At 49.9% G+C, this 10,013-nt stretch overlaps 1 protein-coding gene across 2 annotated transcripts in view; it reads left to right on the top strand.

Moving 5' to 3' along the window:
• The window catches only part of LOC121004842 (zinc finger and SCAN domain-containing protein 20-like), a 71,272-nt gene that overhangs the window by 41,743 nt on the left and 19,516 nt on the right, over window positions 1–10,013 (top strand). Inside the window, exon 1 of one of the 2 annotated variants that reach the window (XM_040437231.1) lies at window positions 4,685–4,746. The exons of the other annotated variant lie outside the window; for it this stretch is intronic. Coding sequence (XP_040293165.1) covers window positions 4,738–4,746 — 9 coding nt within the window. The 5' untranslated portion in view covers window positions 4,685–4,737. Of the gene's footprint in view, window positions 1–4,684; window positions 4,747–10,013 lie in introns of those variants that run through there. 2 annotated transcript variants of the gene reach the window in all.

Genomic DNA, 10,013 nt, shown 5'->3' with positions numbered 1-10,013 from the left:
AACCACATGTCCCCCCCCACACCACACACAGCATGTTCACCCCCCCCCCCCCACACCACACCACAGCATGTTCACCCCCCCCCACAACACAACAGCATGTTCACCCCCCCCCCACACCACCACACAGCATGTTCACCCCCCCCCCCACACACAGCATGTTCACCCCCCCCCACACCACACACAGCATGTTCACCCCCCCCCCCCCACACCACATGTTCACCCCCCCCCCCCACACCACATGTTCACACCACACACAGCATGTTCACCCCCCCCACACCACACACAGCATGTTCACCCACACCACACACAGCATGTTCACCCCCCCCCACACACAGCATGTTCACCCCCCCCACACCACACACAGCATGTTCACCCCCCCCCCCACACCACACACAGCATGTTCACCCCCCCCCACCACACACAGCATGTTCACCCCCCCCCCCACCACACACAGCATGTTCACCCCCCCCCCCCCCACACAGCATGTTCACCCCCCCCACCACACACCAGCATGTTCACCCCCCCCCACCACCACACACAGCATGTTCACCCCCCCCCCCCCCCCCCACACAGCATGTTCACCCCCCCACACCACACACAGCATGTTCACAGCATGTTAGCCTTTACCATATTATATACCATGAGTGACGTCACTGTACATCTCCTCCTGTATATTATATACCATGGGTGACATCACTGTACATCTCCTCCTGTATATTAGATACCATGAGTGACACCACTGTACATATCCTCCTGTATATTATATACCATGAGTGACATCGCTGTACATCTCCTCCTGTATATTATATACCATGAGTGACATCGCTGTACGTCTCCTCCTGTATATTATATACCATGAGTGACATCACTGTACATCTCCTCCTGTATATTCTATACCATGAGTGACATCACTGTACGTCTCCTCCTGTATATTATATACCATGAGTGACATCACTGTACAGCGCCTCCTGTATATTATATACCATGAGTGACATCACTGTACAGCGCCTCCTGTATATTATATACCATGAGTGACATCACTGTACATCTCCTCCTGTATATTATATACCATGAGTGACTTCACTGTACATCTCCTCCTGTATATTATATACCATGAGTGACTTCACTGTACATCTCCTCCTGTATATTATATACCATGAGTGACTTCGCTGTACGTCTCCTCCTGTATATTATATACCATGAGTAACGTCACTGTACGTCTCCTCCTGTATATTATATACCATGAGTAACGTCACTGTACGTCTCCTCCTGTATATTATATACCATGAGTGACGTCGCTGTACGTCTCCTCCTGTATATTATATACCATGAGTGACGTCGCTGTACGTCTCCTCCTGTATATTATATACCATGAGTAACGTCACTGTACGTCTCCTCCTGTATATTATATACCATGAGTGACGTCGCTGTACGTCTCCTCCTGTATATTATATACCATGAGTGACGTCGCTGTACGTCTCCTCCTGTATATTATATACCATGAGTGACATCACTGTACATCTCCTCCTGTATATTATATACCATGAGTGACGTCGCTGTACGTCTCCTCCTGTATATTATATATCACCTGTAATCTCTGTACTCCACTGTACGTCTCCTCCTGTATATTATATACCATGAGTGACATCGCTGTACGTCTCCTCCTGTATATTATATACCATGAGTGACGTCGCTGTACGTCTCCTCCTGTATATTATATACCATGAGTGACATCGCTGTACGTCTCCTCCTGTATATTATATATCACCTGTAATCTCTGTACTCCGCTGTACGTCTCTATGATAAATACCGTACCCCGACTGACGTCGGACGTCAACTACGTAGAGCCAGCGAGACACGGTATGGTCACTGGTTACCAAGGCGTGACGTTGCGCCCTCCAGAGGAGCAGGTAAGGTCAGTCTTGGTACAGGTTACACAGACTCCTATCCTCGCGGGCACAGAGAGGCAATAAGCTGCTGCAGGGAAAACAGCGCTGTCTCAGCCCGGGTATCTGCCACCAGTTTCTGGTTTGATATAAGCCCGGTCCGCTAACGGGATTATATAGGGTGAGAAACCAACCCGCGGTAGCTTATAACTAGGCTGAAACACGAACGTGGGGATTCGTGATCGAGATACAAGATAGCACAAGATTAAATTATATATTTAATCGCCGTAAGGGCACACTAGACAATACACTATACACACAAGGATATATACAGTGGTCTGAGGTTACAGATACAGGTGATATAGGTACAACAGGGTTAAGCAGAACAAATGCAGGGCTCCAGATGGCGACCAAAACGGTCGCCAATGCGCCTTAAAATTTGCAGATGGCGACAAGACTTTTTAGTCTTGTCGCCATTTGCAATTGTACCGCCGCGATCCTGCGCAGCCTACGTTCTCTTCAGTAGCACAGTGGAGAAGGAAGGAGTCCCTCCCTCTCCACAGTGACGCGGCCGCCACTACCACCAATGGGGATATAGCAGGGAGGAGGAGGGGAGGAGCTGTCGCCACTGCGCCACCAATGAATGTAAAACATAAGTATAGGCAGCGGTATCGCAGACCCGGCACCCGGCCTCAATAACAGGGCATGCGATCCGCGGCCATTAACCCCCTCAGGTGCCACAGATCGCATGCCCTGTTATTGAGGCCGGGTGCCCGGTCTGTTATACCGCTGCAGACAATTGTATAAAGGAGTTAGAGGACCTTTCATGGGTCCAAAGAATATGAACTTATCAGCAGGCTGCATAGAGCGGCGCCCAGGGATCTAAGTGCACTTACTATTATTCCTGGGCACCGCTCCGTTCGTCCGCTGTGGCCCCCGGTATTTTCAGCATTCAGAGGAAGGAGGAGGAGACGCCAGTGTCTCTCCTTCTCCCTAACAGCAGCGCTGTCCAATAACAGCGCAGAGCTCAGAGCCAGGGAGGAAAAAACCTCCCTGGCTCTGAGCTCTGCGCTGTGATTGGACAGCGCTGCTGTCAGGGAGAAGGAGAGACACTGGCGTCTCCTCCTCCTCCTCCTTCCTCTGAATGCTGAAAATACCGGGGGCCACAGCGGACGAACGGAGCGGCGCCCAGGAATAATAGTAAGTGCACTTAGATCCCTGGGCGCCGCTCTATGCAGCCTGCTACTAAGTTCATATTCTTTGGACCCATGAAAGGTCCTCTTTAAACATTTATTGGTGGTGCAGTGCGCTCTCCCAAAGCCTCTCCCCCCCCCCCATTATCACTGGCCACAAGTCGTCGTGTCCCCCCCCATTGTTATATGGTGGCCACAGGGTCCCATCCTGTTCATTGGTGGCAGTGGCAGATTACACTGCTGGGGCTCAGATCGTTACCATGGCAGCCAGGACGCTACTGAAGTCCTGGCTGCCATGTTCAGCTCCCTGCTGCTGTGTGCACAGAGCCCAGGGCAGCAGGGAGATGTGCGAGATCCTATTCACCCTGATAGAGCTCTATCAGGGTGAATAGCACAAGGGATGAAAAGATCCAGGTTCTAGTCCCTAAGGGAAGAAATGGTTATTAAATAAAAAGTAAAAAAAAAAAAAAAAAGAAACACCAAAATACTAAAAGTTTAAATGGCCCCCTTCCCAGTTTTACATATAAAATTTACAAACAATAAAGAATAAACATATTACATATCGCCACGTCCCAAAAAGTGTGAGCTATTAAAATATAAAAAAATATTTCCGCTCGGTGAAGGCCGTAACAGAAAAAAAAAACTCTAAACCACGCAATTCGCCATTTTTAGTCACCTTGTCCCCCAGAAAATGTCCCTGGATGTGAGAGGTATGTGGTGCTGTTTTCTCCTATATGTAGTGCACCTGCGTCTCATCTTCTCAAAGTCCTTTTTTAAAAATTATATGCATTTTAAATTTGGCGACTAAAAAATTGAATTTGGCTCCTAAATTTTTTAGTTTAGGAGCCAATGGCTCCTGGTCATTTTTTTTTGTTTGGAGCACTGAAAAGTCAGTTTACCAGGTATAGGAGTCCTTTGGGTTGTGATGAGTTCTTAGCTGTAGTCACATGGAGGGCAGTGATGTCAGCAGGTTGCAGGTCACTCTAAACACATGGCACGATGTGACCTCCCTTCATAGAAAGACACGCCCGCTTGCTGGCACAAGCCTTTTAACCTGTAGCTGGCCCCTCCCCTCCCGGCCTCTGGGAGGGGTCCATCCCCCTCTGCTGGGCTGGCAGCACATGAGCCACAAAACCGATTAGGGCTCATGGCTCCAGACCAGAATGTCGCAAGGAGGTGGTTCTGGGACCAATGGATCCGCCTGGGTTCCGTCTACCAGTAGAGTCCAAGCATTGTACCGTTATTTGGTTTCTGTGGGGAGAAATGTGTATCTCCCCTCCCGGGCATCCCACCGCCCAACTATGACCACGGGCCTGTTCATCGTGGCCACAGAAAGCAGGCATATTGTTTCTGTAAGGGTGCTATACATGCAGGTGGGGGCGTAGTGGCGCAGATATACGATCATTTTAGCCTGTGACTTGCAGCCAGCCCTGCCTTGTAGATGTCCTCGGTCTGACGTTGTGGGCTCTATGACTAGGAGTTTACAGCAGGAGCTCTCGCGGTCCCCGCGTGGACTGGCGGGGCCCCCGTATTTGCTCTCCTTGCTGTACTACAGCAGATTTCTGTTTACTAGATGGGGGCACCAGATTTGGAGGAACATAGCAAGGAGCATTTCCAGAAACCATAAACCCTTTGAGAAGTTTCTTCTGCCTTTTCATATGGATCAGGTGTGTTCAGTCAGTGTCCAGGTTCTACCCCGAGGGCCATCTGTGTTACAAGAAGCATCTGCTGCAGTCTTTTTACCTCTGTCGTATGATCAGTAGGGAGGAAATATTGAGATAACGACCAATGAAAGCCTCGAATTTTGACCCTTCAGCTTCTCTATGGACAGGAGTATGTCTCAAACGTGTTAATCTGGCAATGGCTGTGCTGAAGATACAGACCTTATTATTCGGCACGTTGCCCCCATCTGCTGCGGTGGAATTGATGGTGATGACCTGTCATGGTCTTACCTTCTTGCTGTTCTCCTTCGTTTGACATGTGCTGGCGGCCATCTTGGTTTCTGGGTTTCTTGTAGCCTTCCACCCTGCGGCTCCTCCTTCCCACTGGGAGGAGCTGGATGCCTAGCTCATATATATAGGAGGTCTGTGGCTTCAGTTCCTTGCTTGGTCCTCCTGTGTTCACAGGCTTCTAAGACTGCTGCTGCTTCTGGTTCCTGATCCTGGCTTCGTCTGACTACCCTGCTGGTTCCTGTTCCTGGCTTCGTCTGACTACCCTTCTGGTTCCTGACCTCTGGCCTCTCAAAGACTCTGCTTCGGTTTCACCATCCGTTTGGACTTTTGCTTTACAGCTTTATTTTCAATAAAGCCTTCTTATTTTCACTTATCTCTTGTTGTACGTCTGGTTCATGGTTCCGTGACATGACCAAGAAGGTTTGGCGACAGCGCAATCATCTACTATTGACTATTAGCTTTTTATCAACTAAGGTCTTATTTTATCTCCAGGGTTGTTCCACCAAGTCAGTGGTGGGACCCAGTCTACAGCACCCGATGAAGCCCGCATATGACTTGATGCAGCCTATCAAAAGTGTCTGTCCTGAAATCTGTGGACGTCTGTTGTGTTCTCTGGGACATTAGCATCAAGGCTCATGCACACGACCGTGGGATGTTTTGTAAATCTTCAAATTGTGGATCTGCAGAACGTGGATAACGGCCGTGTGCATTCCGCATTTTGCGGGACAGAACAGCCGTCACCTAGCACAACAGTCCTATCCTTGTCCGTAATGCAGACAATAATAGGAACGTCAATTCCCTTTTTTGTACGGGCCGCAAAAAAAAAACCTGAAACTGACACTGAAAGAAATACGTTTGTGTGCATGAGCCCTTAATTGGCCATAAATAAGCATTCATCTGGATTGTCTACCTCAAGTGTAAAGCCGCCATACCAAGCTGCTCAAGAAATGCTTGTTTGGCTGATTTATTTCTCCCCCGTATAGACAGATTGGCAGATCATATCTACAGTGGCAAAAAATAAAGCCTTTTCTCCCTTTTATGTTTTATCTATAGTTCTGAGTTATCACTGAGCTGGTGGATGGAGACAAGCTGGTATCATGTCTCCCCACAGACTACACATGGAGACAGCAGATTTTGCTCCATAACGCTTTTAGTCAGTCAGAATGAGAGACGATATTACAGAGAAGTACTGAGCAGTATGGATGTACGTAAAGCACTTGAGGTGATATAGACTTGCTATTAGCCGCTGAATCATGCCTGCGCTGTCTGGTCTCTGTATGCTTCTTCTTCTCTGTTTGCAGATTTCTTATAAATTTCAAAGACAAAGTTAGGCCTCGTGCACACGGCCGTTGTGCGGGTGTTCCGTGCATTGCGGACCGCAATTTGGGGCAGCCGAGATGGATTGAGACATATTCAACTTGAACCGGTCTGTGATCCGTCCGCACCGTAAAAAAATAGAACATATTCTATTTTTTTGCAGTGCGGAGGCACGGACAGAAACACCAGGGAGGCACTCTCCGATCCGTGCTTCCGTTCCGCACCGCATCAAGTGAATGGGTCCACATCCGTGATGCGGGGTGCACACGGCAGGTGCCCGTGTATTGCGGGCCCGCTGTATGCCACGGCCGGGCAACTGCCGTGTGCATGAGCCCTTAGTTTAGAAAAGGAGGAGGGGAACAGCTGATATCTCTAGAAATCTGATAAGATATGTTACAAAGTTTCCTATAGTTGCTTGTGCTATTAATTTTTCAAAGTTGTATAAAGGTACGGGGACCGTTTAATTTATTTACACTTGTTCCTTGAAAATCATTTTACGTGTTTGTTCCCAAAGCCTGTTCTATACGGTTTTATAACCTAAAGTCATACAGCTGCCGAGTGTGGAGAGGCTTATATAAGACAGAGTCTAAAATGATGGTAACTCTTTTGGTATTGGTCAGAAGGCCTGAATACTGCAGTATTTCTGTTCCTGGTTATTCTTGGACCTTTTTCCTGGTTATTCAGGATATTAAAATTCAGTGGGGTCGTTGTCAGGCCCAAAGTCGTCTCTTCATGTCAACCTCGTTGTAATGATGGATTCTTAACTTCTTGAGCTGTGGCCGTTTAGAAATATAATCAAGCCTATAGATCGCACTGGACCAAGGTGACAGTGAAAGGCTTCGACCACGAATAGGATTGTAACGGACTGTTTCAGCAGACAAGGGGTTAAAATCCGTTTAGGCGATATGCCCCTTTCTGAGAGACAGGCCCAGCTACTGCAGAACACCAAACTCCCGAACTGGATACAAAATAGCACTCCAAACTGGAACCTCACTAATAGCTGATAGGAGACGAACAGGAATCAGCTTACACTCCTGGCAATCAGTCTCTAACAGCATACAGTGGATCCCCCCAAAAACGAGACAAGGCTCCGTGTTGAGGGTCAAGCAGTGGTCTGAGGTGCTGGGACACCCAGCCTGGTTTTTATTACAGTTGTTGCAAATACAGGTCCGCCCACAGGGTTTTGAAATCCAACCAATCAATATGTTACAACACATACAATGTAAGTACAGCAACCAAGCCCATCTGGTGTACACTCCCCTAGGGGACCAGAAGGAAGACTGCGACACAGGACAGATATGTAGCAATTCAGGATACAGACACAACACATCCCCACAATGCATCATGGTTTCCTCCTCTCTGTCCTGGAGACAACCGAGGAGCAATCCAATTATCTCTCAGGACAAAGGACAAAGGGAAATCGCCAATACACATGTGGGAACAACAGGACAGACATCACCATTTAAACACACAATGGGACAATAGAAACACACCCAGCATATTCCTCCCCTCTGTCTATCCACTCAACTATCTCCCAAGCTGACAAGCTATACTTATTATAAATTGTTACAACTTTGTGAGTTTACATTGTCCATACATATAACTTACATCAATTTAACCAGTATAACCTGGGGACAAACCTATCTAAAATTCACTTGAATAGGTTCAGGGGTTTAAAAGTTAGTATGGGCCATAATCCTGAGGCAAGAGGCCAGCAGCCAGGCCCCTCCAAAACCCAGTGGCGAGGTTGGTTTCGCCACACATCTCCCCCTCCCAGGGAAGACTAACCAGGTACCTGACCTCACGGTCAGTACCTGAGTTAGTCTGGCAGTCCACCCACAACCCAATACTGGACCTGTTGAATTTGGTAGCCTGTCTGTGTCCAGTGAGTCCACCAAGGTTGTGTTGGTAGCTGGTACTCCGGGTCTCTGTGTTGCTCCCTGGCTTGGAGTGGAGGTTGCTTTGTGGGCAGGTATCAGCGGTACTCTGCCCTGGTGCCAGCGTTACCATGGAAGAAACCTGGTTGGAGCCTGGTTGTTGGAGGGGGAGACCGACTGTCTCCCCTTTCGATACCCAGCTCTGCTGCTGGAGGGGGAGACCGACTGTCTCTACCCCCTGTGCTGTAAGTGCAGAGACCACGGTCCCATCTGCACTGTTGTGGGGCTTACTGTCTCCCCCTGGTGCGTTAAGCTGCCGCTGGGGAGAGGGGGTAACGAGCTCCTCTCCCATACATACTTCCAGCCGCTGGGGAGGGCGACCGACCGTCTCCGCTCCCAATACAGTGTCCTGCTGCAGGGGAAAGGAGACTGGGCTCTCTATTCCCTGCTGGACACTCTGCCGCTGGGGGACAGGACCGACTGTCTCTGCCCCCTGTAACTCCGCCTGCCGCTGGGGAATGGAGACTGGGCTCCCAATTCCCAATAAATCACACGGCCGCTGGGGAATGGAGACTGGGCTCCCAATTCCCTGTACATCACTCGGCCGCTGGGGAATGGAGACCGGGCTCCCAATTCCCTGTACATCACACGGCGCTGGGGAATGGAGACTGGGCTCCCAATTCCCGGCACATCACTCAGCCGCTGGGGAATGGAGACTGGGCTCCCAATTCCCAAAAAATCATGCTGCTGCTGGGGGGCAGGAACAACTACCTCTGCCCCCTGTAACTCAGCCTGCCGCTGGGGAGGGAGGACGCTGCTCTCCTCTCCCTGCACTTCAGACTGCCTTCCCGGCATATCACTCTGCTGCTGGGGGGCAGGAACAACTACCTCTGCCCCCTGTAACTCAGCCTGCCGCTGGGGAGGGAGGACGCTGCTCTTCTCTCCCTGCACTTCAGACTGCCTTCCCGGCATATCACTCTGCTGCTGGGGGGCAGGAACAACTACCTTTGCCCCCTGTAACTCAGCCTGCCGCTGGGGAATGGAGACTGGGCTCCCAATTCCCTGCAATTCACACTGCCGCTGGCGAATGGAGACTGGGCTCCCAATTCCCTGCTGGACACTCTGCCGCTGGGGAGAGGAGACTGGGCTCCCAATTCCCTGCTGGACACTCTGCCGCTGGGGAGAGGAGACTGAGCTCTCTCTGTCCCGCAACTGTAACTTCCGATGGAGGTCCACCCAACGTGGCAGCTGACCGTCACCTTCTGCCCGGTACAGTAGGGTCTTGAACACTAGACTCCTCACGAACTTCACGGATTTCTCAGCTGGATTGGGTCCGAAGAAGTTCAGCCGCAACCACATCATACGGTCAAATTCCTCAACAGAGTATCTTTCCTCCACTGCTGGTTCCATCCTGGTGCTTTTAGGGTCGCTGTACTGAGACATGCGTTGCCCTTAAGTTGTAAAATCCAAAGAAATGGTGTCTCCTGTAGCTGTCCTTCTGGCTGTAGGAACGATCCCGCTGCTTGCCACCAATGTAACGGACCGTTTCAGCAGACAAGGGGTTAAAATCCGTTTAGGCGATATGCCCCTTTCTGAGAGACAGGCCCAGCTACTGCAGAACACCAAACTCCCGAACTGGATACAAAATAGCACTCCAAACTGGAACCTCACAAATAGCTGCTAGCAGACGAACAGGAATCAGCTTACACTCCTGGCAATCAGTCTCTAACAGCAGACAGCGGATCCCCCCAATAACGAGACAAGGCTCCGTGTTGAGGGTCAAGCAGT

The sequence above is a fragment of the Bufo bufo genome, chromosome 6 (genome assembly GCF_905171765.1).
Source record: "Bufo bufo chromosome 6, aBufBuf1.1, whole genome shotgun sequence".
Lineage (NCBI taxonomy): Eukaryota > Metazoa > Chordata > Amphibia > Anura > Bufonidae > Bufo > Bufo bufo.
The sequence above is the reverse complement of the archived record's forward strand: the minus strand, read 5'-3'. Positions and strand labels throughout refer to the sequence as shown.